This window comes from Hyla sarda, chromosome 3 (genome assembly GCF_029499605.1).
Source record: "Hyla sarda isolate aHylSar1 chromosome 3, aHylSar1.hap1, whole genome shotgun sequence".
Classification (NCBI taxonomy): domain Eukaryota; kingdom Metazoa; phylum Chordata; class Amphibia; order Anura; family Hylidae; genus Hyla; species Hyla sarda.
In genome coordinates, this window is record NC_079191.1 from 234,465,423 (window position 1) to 234,488,240 (window position 22,818).

At 41.4% G+C, this 22,818-nt stretch overlaps 1 protein-coding gene across 3 annotated transcripts in view; it reads left to right on the plus strand.

Moving 5' to 3' along the window:
• CRYBG1 (crystallin beta-gamma domain containing 1) overlaps nt 1-22,818 on the plus strand; it is a 321,531-nt gene that overhangs the window by 245,321 nt on the left and 53,392 nt on the right. For all 3 annotated transcript variants that reach the window (XM_056566226.1, XM_056566227.1, XM_056566228.1), the window contains one exon: nt 18,452-21,641. In XM_056566226.1, coding sequence (XP_056422201.1) covers nt 18,452-21,641 — 3,190 coding nt within the window. The remainder of the gene's footprint in view (nt 1-18,451; nt 21,642-22,818) is intronic.

Here is a 22,818-nt window from a genome sequence, read left to right on the forward strand (position 1 = left end):
CTGTCACTTAAAAAAACTTTTGACATTTCATCAAGATATGTCAAAAGTTTTGAATGTTCAGACCTCCACCAATCAAGAGAACAAGTCGGGGGGAAAAACCTGCGGACACGCACTCTTCTCTGCTCTGTGTCACGTGATCGAGACACGCTCCATAAACGTACATTTTGAGTGTCTCGATCACGTGACACAGAGCCGTTAGAGAACGTGTGGCCTTCTCTTGGCACCTTCTCCAGATCAGTGGAGGTCTGAGCACTCAGATCCCCACATATCAAAACTTGTGACTTGTCACTAGGACATGTGAAAAGTTATTCTAAGGAACAGTGCCCAATAAAAGAATCATTTCTAAGAAAGACATGACCACTGAAGGTAGACTGATGGCAGAATTTATGGTAAGTTTATATGTTATTGACACATTTCTTAGAATTGGGTACAGTTTGTACTGTGTAAGGCTATGTTCACATGGCTCTTTATGTGGAGTGCATTTTGGCACATATACATACAATACATATTTCACTGTTCACTAGTAATACGTGCCATTGTTCACACGCCATATATATAGTTCCATTAATGCAGTGGAAATGTTTCACCTTTTATATCTAATAACATAACAATCATATAATGTAAACAAATGTGAAGAGAAACGTTTCCAAGTTGCATGACTTGATAAGAACTGCACTCCAGTGTTTGTTCTCACGTAAGAGTATACCACAGTTCTATTGGCATGATACAAGAGGGCACAAATAGAGGATTTGTTTCTTATGCTCGAGTTGCACTGAATTAAAAAAGATAAGTAAACTGACTACTTAAAACTGGATTCTCATGTGTGCAGAAATCGAAGGGATGCACAAAGCATTAGTCATTGTAACTAAGTCAGCTCTTTACAGACCAGTATGAAATAACCTGTCATCAGACGTTCAATCTGCCAATATCAAGCAAGTCTAACTTCTCTGCTAGTTTCCTGACTAGTGCTGTAAATCAACTATTTGTCTGCCAGATGCTAATATACAGTGGTGTGATCAAAGACTGAGGAGTGTAAATGTGGGTGGGTGAGAACTAGGTGGATAATAATTGACTCAATGTAAATAACAGCTCCCATGTGTCATTGAATACGACTAACCTACCCCACCGGACGGTCCCTGCAGCATAGATGGCCCGGACCAACTCACCCTTCTTTCCCACCGAGGAGAGGTGAGTAGAAAACTAAAGGGGGGGGGGGTCTGTATGATGACAAAGGCCGCAGTGGTCTTCAACCTGCGGACCTCCAGATGTTGCAAAACTACAACTCCCAGCATGCCCGGAGTTGTAGTTTTGGAACCTCTGGAGGTCCGCAGGTTGAAGACCACTGCGGCCTTCGTCATCATACAGACCCCCCCCCCCTTTAGTTTTCTACTCTCCTCGGTGGGAAAGAAGGGTGAGTTGGTCCGGGCCATCTATGCTGCAGGGACCGTCCGGTGGGGTAGGTTAGTCGTTCCGGGCTGTCCATTTTCACCGGAGGTGGGGCCCTCTTCTCCTCGCTCCGGGTCTGCCCCAGACTAGTGACGTTGCCTTGATGACGACCCACAGGGATGTTCATGCGCAGGGAGGTGATGAAGGGGGGGGATGATGACGGGGTCTGGATGATGACCGGGGTCTGGATGATGACATGGGGGGGATGATGTATTTCTCACCCTAGGCTTATAGTAGAGTCAATAACTTTTCCTGGGTTTTTGGGGTGAAATTAGGGGCCTCGGCTTATATTCGGGTCGGCTTATACTCTAGTATAAACGGTATGTAGTTGGTTTTCTCTGAGTTGTGGAGGTCTGATCTTTTCCTTTTCTGTGATGCCTGGGAAGGGTTAAATAATCACAAAGATATCTGTCAACATGTTTAAAATGAACTTGTGCTTGTCAAGCAAATTGAGACATAAGATATCTTTCTATATAAAACACAATTCTATATAGCAGTGATTCCCTAACCTGTGGCTTTCCATCTGTTTGAAAACTACAACCCCTAGCATGTTCGGACAGCCACAGGCAGAACAGAGACCTTCTCCATTCTAGCAGCTCCTGTTCTGGTGGGCTCAAGCAGTCCTTGTACTACATCAGAATGGCCACCAGGCAATACTACATTTCCATTGCAGTGCCCACCCCACAGAAAATACTTTACATGCCATGAATTCCTAAAGCAAAACTAGCATTTTGAAAGGGGTGTTTTCTATGATAACCCCCTTAGGCTCAAATATAGCTTTGATGAGGTTTTGTTTTGTTTTTCTATTTCTAGCCAAAAATAGAAAGTACTTTAACCCCTTGAGGACCGGGCCATTTTTTTTTTTTTTTTTTGCACTTAAGTTTATTTCCTCCTCCCCTTCTAAAAATCATAACGCTTTAAATTTTCCACCTACAGACCCATATGAAGGCTTTTTTTGCGCCACCAATTTTACTTTGTAATGATGTCAATCATTTCACCACAAAATCTAGGGGCGAAGGCAGAAAAAATATTTGTGGGGCAAAGTCCAATTCTACGCGCACTTTTCGGTAAACCTGACACCTTATCTTTATTCTGTAGGTCCATACCCAACTTATATAGGTTTGATTTTGTTTTACTTCTGTGAAAAAAATTATAACTTTTTGCATAAAAATTAGTATGTTTAAAAACATCCTAGTCTGACCCCTATAACTTTTTTATTTTTTCCGTATACGGGGCAGTGTGAGGGCTCATTTTTTGCACTGTGGTCTGTAGTTTTTATCGGTACTATTTTTGTTTTCATGTGACTTTTTGATCGCTTTTGAAAAAAAAAAAAATTTTTAGGATATACAAAGTGACCTAAAATATGCAATTTTGGACTTGGGTATTTTTTTTATGTATACATTATTAACCATGCGGTTTAATTAATGTTATACTTTTATATTTCGGACATTTGCGCACGCGGCGATACCACATGTTTATTTTTAACATGTTTACATATTTTTTTTTTTACTTCAATTTTTTTTTTTTACACTTTATTAGTCCCCTTAGGAGACTTTTAGGAGGAATCATTAGATTCCTCATACAGATCATTGTAGTTCCATAGAACTACATTGATCCGTGTACTCTGCACTCAATTAATAAAGCCTGGTCCAGCCAGGCTCTGTCAATCATAGAGCCGGGATCAGGAAGAAACGAGAGGTAAGCCCTCCGGCTACCTCCACAGTGGATCGCAATCCACCCAACTGGACCTCTAGGGACTGTTTAAATGTCCCTTTAGACACCACTGTCAGCTTTTGACAGCGGCGATCTAAAGGTTTAATAGCCAGCCGTGGCGATCGCCGCATGTCTGCTATTAACAGCTGATTCATGTAGCTGAAGGCTGTCTGTTATGGAGCGGGCTCAAGTCAGGAGCCAGCACCATACACTGTTTGCCATCTTAGGATGAGCCAGCTCGTCCTTAAACGCCAACCAGTTAAAGAAAAAAGAACATGGAAAAATAAATATAACACTACAGTATATAGCTAGATAAGTTGCACCAGTGTGTCATTTTCCCCCTTAAGATGATGTCCCCAGTTTGTAGTTTCTCTAGCACATAAAAAGTTGGCAACCCCAGTAGGAAGTTTCTTCCAGTATGCTGGTATCCCTTATAGGAAATTTCTCCAGTAGGTTGTTTGCCCCACAAAAAAACAAAGACTTACTAGCCTCCTTGGCTCCCCCGCAGTCACCGTCATCTTTCCCTGTAGGTAGTTTGCCCCCTGTAAGTAGTCCCCTCTTGTAGGTTGGATCCCCTAAAGGTAGTTTACCCTCCTCGGTAGATAAGACATCCCTGAAGGTAGCTTTTTCTCCTTTTTGGAGGTAGTTTGCCCACTGTATTTAGGACTACCCAAATAATGGTTCGATGTAGACAGGCCCCCTCAAAAAAAAAAATAATAATAATAAAAAATATATAACATACCTTTTTAGCTTTCCCCCAGTCACATCCATCTCCTGCTTCTAGGCTCCGCCACTAGAGGCCAAGAGCATCTCCAACTTGGGGCCATGAACGATGACATGCACTATGACACCTGTAGAGCTGGTAAGCCAATATGTTCCTCCAATTGTCAGAATCATATCCCCCCCCCCGCGCGCTTTCCCCAAACCCTATCCTCTTCCCCCCCCCCCGGCCATCCTGCCTGCTGCAGTAATCACTGGACACTAGGATTCAGTGGCATAGCATGGGGGGAGTTGCTAGTGCAAGATTCTAATAATGTAAAGTAAGTGGCGATTCGTACAATATACATATGGCCACTTAGTGTTGTACAGAAGCAGAGTCAGGCAGTAAACATCAGTCCCTGCTTCTGTACGTACATTTTGTGGCGCACCACACTACTTCAGTAGCTTAGCGTCCTGCTTACAGTATCTGGGACTATCCGGAATTTATGCTCCTGTGCTATATATTGGCACGGGCATCTGCTATGGGCTAGGTGTGATGATGTAATTTTATCATGTGAGGTCTGAAGGAGAAGGTGAGCAAAGGAAGAGCGAAAGGAAGGTGAGTGGGATTTTTATTTTTTTTAAAGGGGACATATTGGGGTAATTACATACCTACTGTGGGCAACTACTTAATGGGGGAATTACCTATGTACTGGGGGCTTCTGCCTACTGGGGGGGATTACTTACCTATCGGCAGTGTGTGTGTGTGGGGGGGGGGTTGTACTTACTGGGTGCTTCTAACTAATTGAGGTGGGGGACTATCTACTTATTAAGGGTGTTTACCAAATTTGGGGGGATTAACTACCTGCTGAGGGCTTCGACCTAATATTAGGGGGGGGGTCATGTACCTAATTATTTACATGGGGGGCATGTATGTAATGCCCTGGGAGCTGCCAGGCCATGCTATGCCACTGCTGGAATTCATTGCTTTTACTCTGGATGCTTCTTAGGACATTTGTCAGCAGGAACAGAAACCTAGAAACCTTTTTTTTTATTTATTATTATTGTTTTTTTAAATCAACCGGTTCCAGATAGTTAAACAGATTTGTAAATTACCTCCATTAAAAAAAATCTTAATCCTTCCAATACTTATTAGCTGCTGAATACTACCGAGGAAATTTTTTTCTTTTTGGAACACAGAGCTCTCTGCTGACATCATGAGCACAGTGCTCTCTGCTGACATCTCTGTCCATTTTAAGAACTGTCCAGAGTAGGAGAAAATCCCCATAGCAAACATATGCTGCTCTGAACAGTTCCTAAAATGGACAGAGATGTCAGCAGAGAGCACTGTGCTCGTGATGTCAGCAGAGAGCACTGTGTTCCAAAAAGAAAAGGATTTCCTCTGTAGTATTCAGCAGCTAATAAGTACTGGAAGTACTGAGATTTTTTTTAAAGAAGTAATTTACAAATCTGTTCAACTTTCTGGCACCAGTTGATTTAAAAAAAAAAAAAAAGTTTTCCACCCGAAGACCCCTTTAAAGCGGTACTCCACTGGAAAACTTTTTTTTAAATCAACTGGTGCCAGAAAGTTAAAACAGACTTGTAAATTACTTTTATTTAAAAAATCTTAATACTTCCAGTACTTATCAGCTGCTATATGCTTCACAGGAAGTTATTTTCTTTTTGAAATTCCTTTCTGTCTGTCCACAGTGCTCTCTGGTGACACCTCTGTCCATTTTAGGAACTGTCTGGAGCAGGATAGCTTTGCTATGGGGATTTGCTCCTACTCTGGACAGTTCCTAAAATGGACAGAGGTGTCAGCAGAGAGCACTGTGGTCAGACAGAAAGGAAATGTAAAAAGAAAAGAACTTCCTCTGGAACATACAGCAGCTGATAAGTACTGGAATTGTTAAGATTTCTAAAAATAGAAGTAATTTACAAATCTGTTTTACCTTTCTGGTACCAGTTGATCTTAAAAAAATGTTTTCCAGTGGAGTACCCCTTTAATGGCCAGAAGAAGCCAGAAGTGACCAGTCACTGGCTCATCTCTACCCTCATGCCACTGGTGAAATGTTTTTTTTTCTTCTTCATTTCAGAGTGAATTGCCTGTTAAAATGTTTTTGTTTTTTCATGTAAGATCAGAGGAAAGAAGAGCTGTGTGCAGCCATTGTCACTATATCATTACCATAGAAATAGGTCATACAGAGCTATTAAAATGCAGGGAGAGCTTTACTTTTGGGAATATGTTACTCATGATGCATAAAAACTAGGTGGTGTCATATAACAAAGTTATTTTTATGCTGGCTTTTCTTAATATTTACATAAGGTAATGTTACCAGCTTCCCTGTAATTAGGGACTCACGGAGTGAAGCTTTATAGCAGAAACAGCAGGACCTGTGCACACATGGCCTCTTCTATGTGACTTGGTTAATGACAGCATTATTGCCATATACACAGCATGTAAAAGTAAAAAGAATCAACCAGCAGTCTAATTACCTATTATCTAAAAGGCAATGAGTAACTAGTGTGACAAAACTAAGTAATAGGCTCCTGAGGCGGTCTATCATTGGCCTTGGTGGTCATGTACCGTACATATGGGAAGAGATCTCAGAGGTCTGTAACATCATGTGGGAATTATATGAGACCTCATTGCATCAGGCCTATTGCCTCTAAATTCTGGCAGAATTATGAGTGAGTAATGTTTTTATTTATTTTTTATTTAATATTTAAGGCAGGTCTCAGCCTCCAGTAAAAATTCTCCAAATACCCCTTTTACTGCCCTTCATTTCCTAATGTTTTATGCTTTTTGTATAGGCTGATTGCCTATAGACACCACTAAATCTCCATGTTCTTGTGCAATATAGCTGTCACTTACTATTCACCAGAGCATCTGGTTATGCACAATGATACAGGTGGCAATAGACAAAGAACAACAGTTGGAAAAATAATTACCTTTGCCAGTACTCCCTTCTGGTAGGCTCAAGTAAATGTGCATAATACTGCATCAATGCATGAGGAAATTACCTGCCAATGCTGCTTATCTCCAGGGCAAACAAAGGGATCAGGACGAGACAGGAAATTGTGTAAAAGGGGCCTTCACCCAGTAGTCATGTGATCCACATATATGTGCATGGTTGCATCCTGACTGTCTCTTGATGCTATTTTCAGGTGTTTGACAACTTATGTCCATTAAAATAACCATGGATGCTTACTTAAAAAGGCACTGTCATTATGAAAAACTTTTTTATATTTTGTAGTACTACTGATGAGATTACTTTTTAAAATATACATTTATTTAAAAAAAATAAAATAAATAGCCGCCACTAGGGGTCATCTGTCTTTATGCAGACAGACTGCACTGTATTGTGCAGCATACTGGATACCGGCTGTAAAGTGTGTTGGTATCCAGTATAGGAGATCACCATTGCACCACTACAGCCTTCAGCTGTTCCTAAACTACAACTCCTATGATGGAAGTTGTAATTTTGCAACAGCTGGAGGTACAATCTTTGTAAAACTCTGTTTTAGAGCTACGAATTCTCCAACTGTGCACCTCCAGCTCTTGTAAAACTACAGACAATGGATGTGTTGGCATGCTGGGAGTTGTAGTTTTGCAACAGCTAAAGGCAACACGGCTCTAACACAGTGCTTTACAAACACTGCAGCTCCAGCAGTTGCAATGCAAAACTACAACTCCCAGCATGCTTGAACAGCCAAAGCTCTCTCTGACTCCCGAATGACAAAGAAGCTGATCAGACATTCAGGAGTCTGGGAAAGCTGAATGTCACACATAGTGACAGCTATGTTGATTAGCATCCAGCTTTACTAGAAACACATAGAAAGTGTATGAATAAAAAGTACTGTGCAGTGATTTGCAGACTGCCAGGCTGCTCCCAAACTCAGAACAGAGTCATCCACAGTGAGGGAGAGTGACGGACACGCACCCTCCACTAGGCAAGAAGAAAAAGCAAGTGAGCAACATATTAATGCTATTTTTTAGGGATATATAGGTCCTAGACACATAAAAATAGGTACCGAGTAACATATAACTTTTTTTTTTTTGCACCATGCATGTTTATGCAGACTTATGGGAGAAGGATTTTATAACTGGTGGAATATTCTGACCATACACATATTATAGAAAGTGCAACTTCTCCTGTTACTGCTGCTCAAAGATGGCAAAAGAAGTATCTGCATCCATCATGCTTGCTCTCACTGTTATTTATTTTTAGGACATTAGAACAAAACAAAAGAATGACAACCCCTATGTCAAGTTCTTGTTGAAGAAGTTTTCCAAGACTGTAATAACAAGGACCTATCCTTACAATATCTGATCTTTAGGGGAAAAAGCCACCAGGACCCCTGCCGATCAGCTGCACAGCTCTGTACATTTCATGGTGGCTGAACCGGGTACTACAACTTAGTACCGCTCAGTCCCATTCAATTAAATGAGGCTAAGCTGCATTACCAGACACAGCCACATTCAGCTATTTATCATGGGGAAGAAAAGGGGGTGCAGCACACTTCAGCCATTACGCCCCCTCCCATAGACATAAATGGAGGGGGAGTGGCGTGACGTCACGTCTCCAGTGCCGAAAACACAGAGGTTTCTGAGACTGGAGCTGCAGCCTCGCGTAGAATGCGGGTGATGCACAGAAATCGCGGGGGACCCAGTGGCAGTCCCCCATGCGATCAGACATCTTATCCCCTATCCTTTGGATAGGGGATAAGATGTCTTTGGCCAGAATACCCCTTTAACCCTTTATCTCAACTTATTTTTCTGTGGTGACTAAAAAGTGTCCAAAGTGTCCATAAGAAGGTGTTGTTAGTTTAGTACTAGTCATTCACTACTTCTATGGTGCTTGAAGATTAATCTTTTTACTACTGTACTTTGTTATGGATTCTTTAGGTTTCCAGTAAATTATTGTGTTTTAGATTAGTTTGTTGGCTAAATATTAGCCAGCCCACCTTGAATATGTTGTGTACTTTAGTCCATCAACTCTGTCATTGCAACTGTCTGGCAATTTGTTTAACACTTTGAAAAATGTACGGGGCGTTTCCCAAGAGATTACACTATCAATACCTGTAATGAAAAAAACTATGTTGCATGTTTAGCTAAATTTAGTTTGCTTCTTTGGAAATGAGGCTGGGCTACTGTAAGTTCTCCAATGCAAGTAAGTAATTTCACTTCATACATTCCGCTAATACCTTTTGTATGAGGTGCTCTGCTGGATACAGATATGTTCAGAAGACTTATGTGAGCATAGTGATAGAATTTAACCAAAGCAGCTATTAAGTTTGGTTTGACCTAATAGGGTATTCCAGAGGAAACAATTGTTATAAATTGTTTTAATAAAGTAATATAACTTTAAAAAGAGATACAATTTTTTGTAATATACAGGGACCAAAGGGGTAAATTTTCTACTGGAGGAGAGTGTCCTATAGATGTGTGGAGACTTATAGGCCATTCATGTTACAGAGCATGTCACAAATGCTATCAGAATGCTTGGGTGTAAAGGGCGAGGTATAAGCAGTAGAAAGAGAGAAGTGCTCATGCCACTGTACAGAACACTGGTGGGACCTCACTTGGAGTATTGTGCGCAATACTGGAGGCCGTATCTCCAGAAGGATATAGATATTTTGGAGAGAGTTCAGAAAAGAGCTACTAAACTAGTCCATGGGTTGAAGGATAAAACTTATCAGGAAAAGTTAAAGGACCTTAACGTATAGCTTGGAAGAAAGAAGAGACAAAGGAGATTACATAAAGGGAATCAACCTGATATAGGAGGAGAGTATATTTAAAAGAAGAAAAACTATCACAAGAGTACAAAGTTTTAAATTAGCGTGCGGGGCATGGCAAGGCACAGCTCTCGCAGGCTTCAGTGACGTTGCGCCTGCTGGGGAACGCCCACTTTCTCCTGCCGAGAGCTCACACAATGGGAGCAAGGGGAAAGGTATGATATAGAGATTTTTAAAGCTCACAAATTTTTTTTAAGGGCAGTAGGGATGTTAGGAGTAGTTAGGGAGTATTATCTGGGTTAGTTTAGAAAATATGGTTTGATGACAGGTACTCTTTAAGGACATTGGGCATACATGTATGCCCTATTCCCGTTCTCACTGTATGAAGTGCGCCTGGGAGTTAAGCACGCTTCATATGTGGAGGGTACCTGTTGCTATCAGCAGCCAGGAATCGCAACTGCATGACATTGCCGATCAGGCCGATGTCCGGCATTTACCCTTTAGACACCACAATCAGAGTTGATTGTGAGACCTAAAATGGGAAAATAATTTTGACTGTAGCTCAGCAGAGCTGATCAGGACCACCACAACAAAATTGTGAGTTCCCGATCAGCTGAGAGGGCAGGCAGAGCATCCCTACCTGCCTCTGGCTTGTCCAATCAACACTCTGCAGGCATCCTGTAGCAATGGAGCAGTGATAACACTTATCAATGCTGTTTGTGCAATCGAAAGATGGCATGTAATAGTCCCCTGTGGGCACTTAAAAATAGTAACCAAAATGTGAAGTCCTTTCCCTAATAAAGTTTGAATCCACCTATTTTTTCAATTTTCAATGGGAGATGAAAGCTGAGCGGTGATTGGTTGATCAAGGCAACACTTGACAGTTTAGATCTCTGGAAGATTGATAAATCTGGGACACCTTTTTGTGAAAAACCCCACAAAAACTGCATAAGGGTGCATTCCCACCACGATTCGTTAATATGGTCACCAGATCCAGCTGGAGGATGTGAAAACCGGGTGCTCCCGTACCCCAGCCCGCATCTCATTCATTTGAATGAGCCAACCGGAGTCTAGTAGTGACCCCCGCCGGCTCATTTTGGCCCCGTATCCGATTTTGTGACCGGACTGAAAACTGTAGTATACCTTGGACAAATATGACAAATATGAGCTCCGGTCGGCTCATTCAAATGAGGTACAGGAGCACCCGGTTTTCACATCCCCCCCCCCCCCCCCCCCAGCAGGATCTGGTGACCGTATTAACAAATTGTGATGGGAATGCACCCTAACAAAAATACATGAAGCTAAAAAAAATGCAGGTATTCGACTAATAGGACCTAGAGAATCATTTTTCTTATAGTTAGAGTCCTTTTTTAGAAGTTTTTTTTTTTTCCAAGTCTAGACAATTTATTAAGGATTTTATTATGTTATTGAGATAACATGGTCATGTTCTGTCTTAACCACTTGCGGGCCACCTGTTGACTATAAACACCTGCGTGGTTCGCTATTAAAGAGAACCTGTCCGGTCCTCTGGGCCTCACATAAAGGTCCTGGGACCTGACATATCAAGAAAACAGGATTTTGTTCTCAGTAGTCTACGATGCCACAGAGAGCTAAAAGTAACTTTAATTATTGCTATCTGTGACTGTTATCCAGTCATTGCGAGGAAACGGTGCTGCTTCCCTTCTCACTTACCATGCCCTTTCCCATCCATACTGGTGTAATTGACAGCCTAAGTGCAGGAAGCCTCATCATTGAACGCTTGCATCCCTTCACCCAATGGTAGAGATTTTTCAAAACTGTGCAGAGAAATAGTGGAGCAGTTGCCCATAGCAACCAATTAGAAAGCTTTTTTTTATTTTTCAGAAGCCTTTTTAAAAATGAAAAACAATCTGGTTGCTATGGGCAACTGGTCAGCTTCTTTTCTTTTTTTTTTTCCCACCGGTTTAGATAAAACTTCCCAGCTGATTGACAGCCTGAGTGCAGAGAGAAGCCTCATTTAAATCATATAATTTTTATTATAAACCTTTTACAAAACAGAAAAAAAAAACGAAAAACATCAAGGTACCATAGTAGATATTAAATAGTGGCATGCAACAAATGAGATACTTGTTGATAAATTGTAAGAGAATGGGGGAGATTTATCAAAACTGTGAAGGGGAAAAGTGGATCAGTTGCCTATAGGAGTAATAGCAGCTACAGAGGTCTTAACAAGGCCCCTGGCTGCCATGACAACCAAATTTACAGTCAATATATAGTTTCCTGTTTCCTGAGTACACCCCTTTTTTACAGTTTCTGTTCCAGAGTTATCTGACAATTAGGGGTGTGAATCGGCAAGAATTTGGCGATACCATACGTATCGCGATACACGTATGACGATACGATATATCCCGATATATCCCGATTCTGTTTACGAGATGATATATCCCGATTCTGTCTCAAACGATATATTGGGATTTTTACGCACGCAGCGATACCAAATATGTTTATTTTTATTATGTTTACATGTTTTTATATAGGAATAGGGGGTGGTTTGAACTTTTAATATGAAAGGGGTTGATGTGTGTCTTTTACACTTTTATTAAAACATTTTTTTAATTTTTTTTATACACTTATTAGACTTTTAGGAGGAATCATTAGATTCTTCAGACAGGTGAATAGAGTTCTATTGAACTCCATTGCTCTGTGATCCATTGATAGAGCCTAGTCAAGCCAGGCTCGATCAATGACAGAGCCACGGGACAGGAGGAAGCAGAGGTAAGCCCTCCGGCTACCTCCACAGTGGATCGCCCGCCTGCATTAGCGCTGTGGAGGGGGGGGGGGGGGGGGAGGATCATTCACAGGTCCCTTTAGACGGCCTTTAAATCTAAAGGGTTTATAGCCAGCTGCAGCGATTGCCACATGCTGGCTATTAGCGGCGGCCCCCAGCTACTGAAAACAGCTGGGGGCTGCAGAGTATTGAACGGACAGGAGTCCAGAGCCCGCTCCATACAGACTGTTGAGCGCCGCATGCTGGCTATTAGCGGCGGCCCCCAGCAAATGAAATCAGCCGGGGGCCGCAGAGTACGAAGCGGGCATGAGTCGGGAGCCCGCTCCATACACCCAGAGCGCCGCCTCACTTATCAGGTCCGGCCCTGCTTGCACGAGCCGGAAAAATTCACCTGCCCGAGAGATATGAATTCCACATCCCTAAAAAGATCGATTCAAAAATATTTTGAATCGATACAGTATCGCCAAATGAAAAAACACGATAATCGAGTGAATCGATTTTTTTTTTCTTACACCCCTACTGACAATTCAGGGAATCAGTCAGGGGGCATGATTACCAGTTGATGGGAGGGATTATACAGTCAGGGGGTGTGAATGTTGTACACTGAGGGGCGTGTATGCCTAATACAGTGGTCCCTCAACATACGATGGTAATTCGTTCCAAACGAGCCATCGTTTGTCGAATCCATCGCATGTTGAGGGATTCGTGCAATGTAAAGTATAGGAAGCTGTACTCACCTGTCCCCGCCGCTCGAGATGGTGTCCCCGCCGCTCCCGATGGTGATCCCGGGCCTCCGCTGGGCTCTCCGCTGTCTTCTCCGGTCCTCTTCTGTCTATTGGATGACGTGCGCAGCAGCGTATTGACGTCATCGGAGAGGGCCGAGAAGACACCGGAAGACCAGCGCTGGACCCGGAGGGCACCCCGGAGCATCGTGGAGGGGTAAGTAATACTTACCGCACCACACGGGGAACATTAAGCTGCTATCCGGCAGCAGCTTAAGCATTTGGCGCTGCCGGATAGCACTTAATGCGATGGCCCCGACATAAAAAAGCATCGTATGTCGATGCTGACATCGACATGCGATGGCCTCTGAGAGGCCATCGTATGTCGATTTCATCATATGTCGAGGCCATCGTAGGTCGGGGGGTCACTGTACACACCCCCTGGCTGTATAATCTCGCCCATCTTTTGATATTCACTCCCATTATTGAAATGAAGTTTAGGTCCACCTGACTAATTCCTTAAATTGTCAGACAAACTATAAACCCTCATATCTCTGGAACAGAAGGGCATATCAAGAAACTGTTAACAGACGTTTGTGATCCAGGTACCCTAAGCCATTTAAAACTGTCATTGTCACCGCACTAACCTGCTGTTACATGCAGGTAGTGCGGGTGACACCGATGACAACCATACTCATGTGTCCGTGATCCAGGCTTCCATTGTCCTGGTATCTTTATCTGTTTCCTCTGTTCGACTCGCAGGCTTGGGGCACGGGCGGAGCTTCGTCACCTCACCGTTTCTGTTTCCCTAGGCCTGTTCGCAGCAGGGCCCAGCAGAGAAACAGCAGTGGTGACGTCACAAAGCTCTGCCCGTGCCCCAAGCCAGTTGAAGATACCCGGACAACAGGAGCATGGATCATGGACATGTGAGTATGGTTGTCATTAATGTCACCCACATTACCTGCCTGTAGCAGCAGGTTAGTGCGGTGATACTGATGTTAGTGCGGTGACTCTGATGACAGTTTTCCTTTAATGATAATGCCTTCTCATTTTTTGGGAGACTGGCCACAGATAAGAATATGTCTTCACTTTTCTCCATCCAGCTGACCAGTCTCCCTGTTCCAGCTGCTGAAAAACATGCCCATAGCATAATTCTGCAATCACCATGCTCCACTGTTGGGATCGTATTGGGCAGGTAATGAGCAGAGTCTTGTTTCCTTAGAATTCAGGCTAGAAAGTTTGGTTTAATCAGACCAGATAATTTTGTTTCTTACAAACCAAAAGTCCTTTTGGTGCCTTTTTGCAAACTCCAGGCAAGCTTTTTTGTGTTTTTTAGGGTGCGTTCCCACCTGGCATATACGCAGCATATTTCACGCTGCGCAAAATATATGGCAGTAACGGGAAATATGCTGTGTATTCCTTGCTCACAGGGCTTTCCGGCGGCAGCCCTATGTGTGTAGTGAGTTTTGGAGGCGGGGCGTGTGCCGGCATGACTGACGCGCGGCTCCACCTCCAACGCTCACTGCACACACAGGGCTGCCGCCGGAAAGCCCTGTGTGTATAGTGAGCAAGGAATACGCAGCGTATTTCCCGCTGCCGCTGTAAATTTTGCGCAGCGTGAAATACGCTGCATATACGCCAGGTGGGAACCAGGGCTGTGGAGTCGGTAGATAAATGTTCCGACTCCAACTCCGACTCCGGAGTTTTCTGTGACTCCGACTCCTCTGTATTAATATGTGAATGTATTTTATACATTCCTTGAAGGAAAGAAAGGCAACATACATGTCATTACCACAGGACTACTGGCTGGGAAGCCAACAGTCTACTGTATTGAACAGTTTGTGTGCTGATCTGCTGCTGAAGATAGGGCAGTGGGAGGATCCAGGAAGGGGCATTTATTATAAAACATGATTTCCCTAGTAGAATCCCATAGTCAAGTTTAAAGGGGTACTCTGCCCCTAGACATCTTATCCCCTATCCAAAGTCTATGGCAGGGGGCGTGACGACCCCCACGTTCCTTCCCATAGACTTGTATTGAGGGGGTGGGCCGTGACATCATGAGGGGCAGAGCCGTGATGTAACGATGCTCCGGCCCCTGTATCGCCCGTCATTACTCGCTCGCTCTGTGCAGTAATGAGCGCGCGGTGCCGCAGCGGCGATCCTGGGGGTCCCCAGCAGCAGGACCCCGGCGATCTGACATCTTATCCCCTTTCCAAAGGATATTACTGCACTACATGAGGCACTGCATGCATTGATCTTTTTTCTTATAGTAGAGAATTCATTAATTATAACTTTTTGTGAATTGGGACATTTAAACTTGCTTTTTTTTTTTTTCCAATCTAAATTTAGTAGGAGTCTGAGTCGGAGTCTGTGCATTGTTTGCCGACTCCGACTCCAGGTACCCAAAATTTCGTCCGACTCCGACTCCACAGCCCTAACGCACCCTTACTGAGGAGAGGCTTCCTTCTGGCCACCATAAAACTCAGATTGGTGGAGTGCTGCAGTGACAGTTGATCTGGAAGTTTTTCCCATTAGCACAGAGGATCTTTAATTTTGAGACATAAAATATTAATTTTACCCCTAAAAAAATTGTCCTGTTTACAGCCTCCAAAACAGTTAGTTTGCAAATGCATATTACTATTTGCCATATTACTATTTGCCATATTACTATTTGCCATAGTTGCTGTTAGTAACAAATATAAAGCTCAAAAATGTTCCAAATGTCATTTTAGACTCCTTTAGTTTGTAAAATACCTACATTTTTAACCTCAAAATATAGTGTGTCAGCATAGCTTAATACTCAAAACAATGTTCACCACCTGAATAAAAGTTTCTTTCTGCACTGTTTTCATTCTCGTGTCCCATACCCTGCATGTCAGGTTTTACAGGGAATCAAATGTTCTGTAAAACACGAAGTATGTCTTTATTCCTAGCCAAAGTGTGCATTGCTCTGTTTGTTCAAGGATCATAGAAAGTATTAAACCTAAAAGGTCAAGACATTTTTTCTTCAAAATAATAAAAGCTTTAAAATTTAAAGTTATTAAAAAATGTCATTCTGAAATCAACTTATCCAGGAAATCATGAAATACTTAAAAAAGTGTCTTATCCAGAATGTGTGATGGGGGGGGGGGGGATCTAAGTTCCAACACTGTCAATTCCTTGGAATGCTGAACTACTTGTTTCAGCTTGTCCTTGTGTAAACAGTCCATACTGGGAGAGAGTTATCAATCAGCCTGAAACCCTAATTATCAGGTTTTTTTCCCACAGCAACCAGTCACAGCTCAACTTTCATATCTTGACGAGCTCTTGTAAAGTGAAAGCTGAGCTCTGATTGGTTGCTATGGGAAAAAACAGATAATTAGAGTTTCAGGCTGATTGATAAATATGGGCCACTGTGGTAATTTAATTACATAATTTATAAAGAAATGAGTGTAAAATAGTCCAATTTACTTTATCACAATTATTTTTTGTAACGTTACCATCACTTAAGAAATACTTTTGACATGTCACACAGAGTTGTCAAAGTTGTCATCGGTCGGGGTCTCAGTGCTGCTTCTGCAACAAGTAGGATTAAGTAGTGAGCCACAGAGTGAAGTGTACAGCCAGTCACTGCTCCCATCTATATCTGACAATTGAGGGGGGTCAAAACAGAGAGACTGCTACCGATCAATACTTTTGACATGTCCGTATGACAGTAACACATTATTGCTTGTTAAAGGATATATGCCCAGGGGTTAAAAATGCTGCGGCTTGTCTGTGACCTTGCATGCATAAAATACTATATAGTAGTATGTTGTAGTACTATGCATGTGGGTAAGATTTTACAAATTTTATCTACATGTTACAATTTTTTCGTGGCAATTTTTCATGTGTAAACTGACCTGCTGTGTGGGTTTTCACCAGAGATTCTACTCATTTTATTGTTAAACTGTGAAGTTCAGATTTTATACATATGCATTCTACTGCAGAATCATGATAAAATCCACTGGCAGATTTTCAGTGGAAAAAAATGTCATGTACACCTACTCTTAAAGGGGTACTCCACTGGGGAAATGTTTTTTTTACAGTTGCTTCCAGAAAGTTAAACAGATTTGTAAATTACTTCTATTAAAAAATCTTAATACTTTTTGTACTTATCAGCTGCTGTATACAAGGAAGTTGAGTTGTTATTTTCTGTCTGACCACAGTGCTCTCTGCTGACACCTCTGTCCATGTCAGGGACTGTCCAGAGTAGGAGCAAATCCCCATAGCAAACCTCTCCTGCTCAGGACAGTTCCTGACATGGACAGAGGTGTCAGCAGAGAGCACTGTGGTTAGACTGAAAAGAACAAATTAACTTCCTCTGCAATATACAGCAGCTGATAAATACTGGAAGGATTAACATTTTTTAATAGAATTAATTTACAAATCTGTTAAACTTTCTGGCACCAGTTGATTTGAAAACATTGTTTTCCACCAGAGTACCCCTTTTAATGTCAGCTCTTCCTAGTTCTGAAAGATGTTGTTGTACTTATGGCCTGTTAAGATACAGCTTAGATTTTAGACTCCTATTTTTTTTATTTACTTTATCTTTCTTAACTTAAAAGGGCTAAATTTGAATTTCCTGGCTAAAGATTCAAAAATGCAATATACGTTGTTGGAGGTAAATTCTATTATAACTTCATGATTTTCCTTGGGCAGCGGTGCTTAGTATCTCATACTTAGTGCTGCATTTTATGTCGGCTTACAAACAAAACAAAACCGTTCAAACTAATTTTGGAATTGCATAAAACTTGTTACTGTGGAATGATTTCTCCTTATTTGGCATATGTGAGGTCTTATGACTGGTAGGATTATATAACACTTTTTTCAGCTATGTTTTAGGTTTTTGCTTATCAATAGACATAACATTATTGTTTAAAGGGGTATTCCAGGCCAAAACCTTTTTTTTTATATATATCAACTGGCTCCGGAAAGTTCTATTAAAAAATCTTAATCCTTCCAATAGTTATTAGCTTCTGAAGTTGAGTTGCTGTTTTCTTTCTAACTGCTTTCTGATGACTCACGTCCCGGGAGCTGTGCAGCTCCTATGGGCATATTTTCCCATAATGCACAGCTACCGGGACATGACATCATCATTGAGCAGTTAGACAGAAAACTTCAGAAGCTAATAACTATTGGAAGGATTAAGATTTTTTAATGGAAGTAATTTACAAATCTGTTTAACTTTCCGGAGCCAGTTGATATATAAAAAAAAGTTTTTGCCTGGAATACCCCTTTAACTTATTAAAGTGTATGGTACCGCATGTCAGCTGTACATATATTGAACAAGGCTGTGTTGAGTTTAGAAAGTGTGCATTAATTCAGTTTTTGTTTTTATTTTTAGCCCCCCAAAACCAAAGAATGTGGAACTGTCTATTAAGCCGAAGGTTTCTGAGAATGTAGATGAAGGTATCGTTGAAGCAATCATTCCAAAAGGAAATATTGCAAGCAAGGTTTCTTTATTTGAGAGTAAAAGAACAAGCCACAAGCAAATTGATTTCTATGCAACAAAAAATATTTCTCAGCAAAAGAAATATGTTGAAAGAGCCAAACTTAACTTTGGGAAACAGGTAAAGGGGACTGTGTCAAAAGAGCACAGCTCACCTACTAAACAAGCCAGTAATTCTATTTCTGGTTTTGGAAAAAAGAATGAAAATGGTCATTATGAAATAAAGGCAGATAAAAAGAAAGAGGAAAGTAGCAGTAATAAGGTGGGTTTTAACCCAGGGGAAGGCACTGTTGTGACGCCAACAAGTCAGATGCAGATGGAAGACAACAGAAATGGATTTGAATTAGCAGCATCAGATAAGCTATCAGAAGAAAGTATTTTGCCTTCAGAGAAGAATGAAAAACACAAGGAACCTCCTACTGAGCAAACCAGTAGTGCAGATGCTTTAAGTGACAGTATTAGCACACAACCGGATGGTTTACAGCTTGATACAAAGAACGAGGACGCTTTGCCAAAGTCCCCTGGGAATATTTTAAAGAATTTAGATAAGGATTTAGCTAAAATCGAAGGTGGTGTTTCACAAATAGACCCTCCAGATATGGGTAATAAGCATAACACCATAAAAGAACCAACTTCTGCTGCTACTTCGAAAGAAGACACCAATGAGGATCTAACTAAAGAGTCTAAAACATTGCATTCAGATGATGTAGATTCATTGTTACCATCAATGGTATCATCCGAAACCGATGGATTGCAGTTAAATGGCAGTAAACATATTCCTGAACTTGAAAGAGAAGCTCAAATACCAACTTCTGAGAGAAGAGACGCTGGTCAGTCATCTGAAGCAGTACTGGATGCAGAGGAAACTCAGCCCAAAGAAGTTTTGAATGGTGAAGCCAAAGGAGATGTTCAAAAGGAAAATACCGGTTCAGATGAAAACCATGGGTCAAAAAGCGATCAACTAAATAAGGAAAGCACAAATGGTACCAAGCAACATTTAACAAATACAGAGGAGGTGCAATCCAACAGCGAACAGGTTAAAGAAATGTCTTTAGTTCATAATTCAGATGTATTAAGTTCTCTCACTCCCCAGGAAAAGGAAAACCTCTCACCAGCCAAGCCATTAGTTATAGAAGCAGTTATTCCTGCAGGACAGGAACAACCTATTTCTGATGAGCAAAATCATCTTTTACAAAGCCCAACAAAAGATGCTATTGGAATCCATGTTGAAGCAGAGATAAACGGCTCATATACTGAAAATTCTTCTTCAGGTAGTGAAGATGGTGCATGCCAGTCCTCAGCAAGTTCCCATCTGGAATCTAGTGAGTGCTCTGTTTCCAATAGTGTTTCACCAAAGTCTTTATTACAAGGGACTACTGATATATTAACTTCTGTCACTCACCATAAAAAGGAAAGCTTCTCAATTGCTGAGTCATTGGTTTCAGAAGCAGTTATTCCTGCAGGACAGGAACAACCTATCTTTGATCAGCAAAAACCTTTTCTACAAAGCCCAACAAAAGATTCTATTGAAACCAATGGTAAAGCAGAGTTAGAAGGCTTATCTACTGAGAATGAAGACTGTGTAAACCAGTCCTTAGCAAGCTCCCATCTGGAATCTGATGAGTGCTCTGATCCCAATAATGTCAAACCCCAGAACACGCTTCCAGAAGATTCTGACAAAGCTAAAAGTGAGCCAACCATTTTCCCTGATGTGGCTGTTTCATCAGAATCAAATCCAGAAATCTTAGCAGATGTTGTTTCCAGTCCAGAAACTACCAAGGAGGATGGACATGCATTCAAAACAAATGAACAACCAGGTGAATTTAAAAGCACACAAAATGGTTCAGACACAGAAATTGATTTACAACATGGTGAAAAGGCTGAAAAAGAAATGTTTAAAAACCATAAGGACACGGAAGCTCAGCAGGTAAATTTAGTAAATGGAGATTATATGAAAGAAACATTTGTGTCTGCTGAAATGAATGACAAGGATACTCCTAATGGAAAAGTCGAGGATTTGAACACTCCAGACCCTAGTGTAGCTCCAAATGACTGCCTTTTTGACTTTTATACTATTAACAATGGAAGCCTACAACATTCACTTGCTCAAAAAGAACATCACACGGACATGCAAGGTACCCCTGAAACCAGTTTTAATGACTCTATAGCAAGTGAGGAACGTACTTTAGATTCATCTTCAGACATGGAAAGATTTGCGGAAACCATCAGAAAACTAGATAGCCCAATTACATTACCTCAAAAGAGAAAAAAGCCCAGAGCTGCTAAATCACCAGGTCCATATAGTGGTTTGCCCCCTATCCACGAGGATTACTTGGAAAAGATATTGGATAATGAATCATTCTCCTTCGGCTTAGGAAAGAAAGGCAGAGCACTGGATCTTGCGCCAATGGCATTATTTAAGATGCAAAGCAAAGAAACTGCAGAAAAGTTAAAACCAAAACGGGCATCTGCTGAACAAAGTATGCTTTTGAAATCTCTGAGATCAAAAAGGGAACCAGTTTCCATACCACAGGAAACATGTGACAAGGAAAATGCAGATGTGACTGATTTCACTGTGAAGAGATCTCGCATTGAATCTATGTATTCAGATTTGAAGTCACCCTTTGCAAAAAGGTCGGAAGAGAATGTGTTCTCCCCTTCTGTCACAACAGTCAGCACTATAACTACCTCCTTTGACACACCCCGGAAGGAGTCTACTCCCTCAGGCAAAACCTGTGATGTTAAAACTACAGACTCTGTAAAGACAGCTCATATATCGTTTATAGAAGGCAAAGGTGCTTTCACACTGCCGTCTTCAGAATTCTTGCACAGTGAGTCTGCAAAGCAGTCAGTATCCATACCTGTGGACAGTATGGAGAGCAACCTGGATAGTACTAACCATGCAAACGGTGACTTGTCAGTAGAACTGCCTGATTCTAATGGCCAACTAGATGTAAATCATTCTACACCAGTACCGAACAGGACAGTGCCCCTATTTGACAGCATTTCAACATTTGACCAACCTGCTTCCACAGATGTATTTTTTTTTAAGGGCCAAGAACAAAGCCTTCCAGATGGCTTAGAGGTAAGCTCTGTTAGTTTATTGCTCTGTTATTTGCTCTATGTCTAATGTATCAAATACACCCTTGTTTAAATAATGTATAATGGCTATTAGATGCAGTGTCTGTGTGGGCATTTATAGATGGGTATTGTGTTTTGTGTGTCTATAGTTGACTATTAGATAGTGTCTGTGTGCACTTGAAGTTGATATACATAATGTCTTATAAATACAATATCTGTGTGTCTGTAGTTGGTATGGAAAATGGGTATCAGATACGGTGTATGTGCACGGTGGATGCATAATGGGTATGAGATGCCATGTCTGTGCCAAACTTTAGTGGGGATAAATAATGATTATTAAATACATTGTCTGTGTGTGCCTATAATTGGTATACATAATGGATATTAGGTACAGTGTTGGTGGGATGCTATAGTTGGTATGCATCATGGGTATTGGACACAATGGGGGAGATTTATCAAAAACTGTCCAGAGGAAAAGTTGCTGAGTTGCCCATAGCGACCAATCAGATCGCTTCTTTCATTTTTGAAAAGGCCTCTGAAAATGAAAGAAGCGATCTGATTGGTTGCTATGGGCAACTCAGCAGCTTTTCCTCTGGACAGGTTTTGATAAATCTCCCTCAATATCTGTGTACACTCATAGTTGATAGGTAAACAGTGCAGTAAAGGCCTTTAGAGATGAAAAATGCAGTGGACAGTGACTTGGAGCCCCAGCACAATGACAGCAACACTTGTACCGAAGTGTTAAATAGCATTATTCTTATATAACCTACTTCTTTGGGTTCGATCACATAACTTAGTTGTAACATCAATTTGTTAATGTTCACATAGGATTAGAATGTAGTAAAAGTGAATTTAATCCCCTGGCTTCCTTGTGGTTTCTTTGTCTTGGTAACGTACTTTGTCCTAACATTTAGATGCACACACGCTACAGGTATACTATAAACTACATCTGAATATCCCTAGATGAAATACGAGAACTCTTGGCGAACTGCCCACACAGCTTTTACAAATGGACTGCATTTTACAAGGGAGCTGTACTAGGTCTAACCCACTATAGAGGAACTTTTTTTTTTTTTTGCAGTTCATTAAACCTAGTGTCATATGCTACCAGTCTTTCTCCTTCCACACACAGCACACAAAAACATAATAATCAGACTATTTGTATTTGATATAATTTGCAG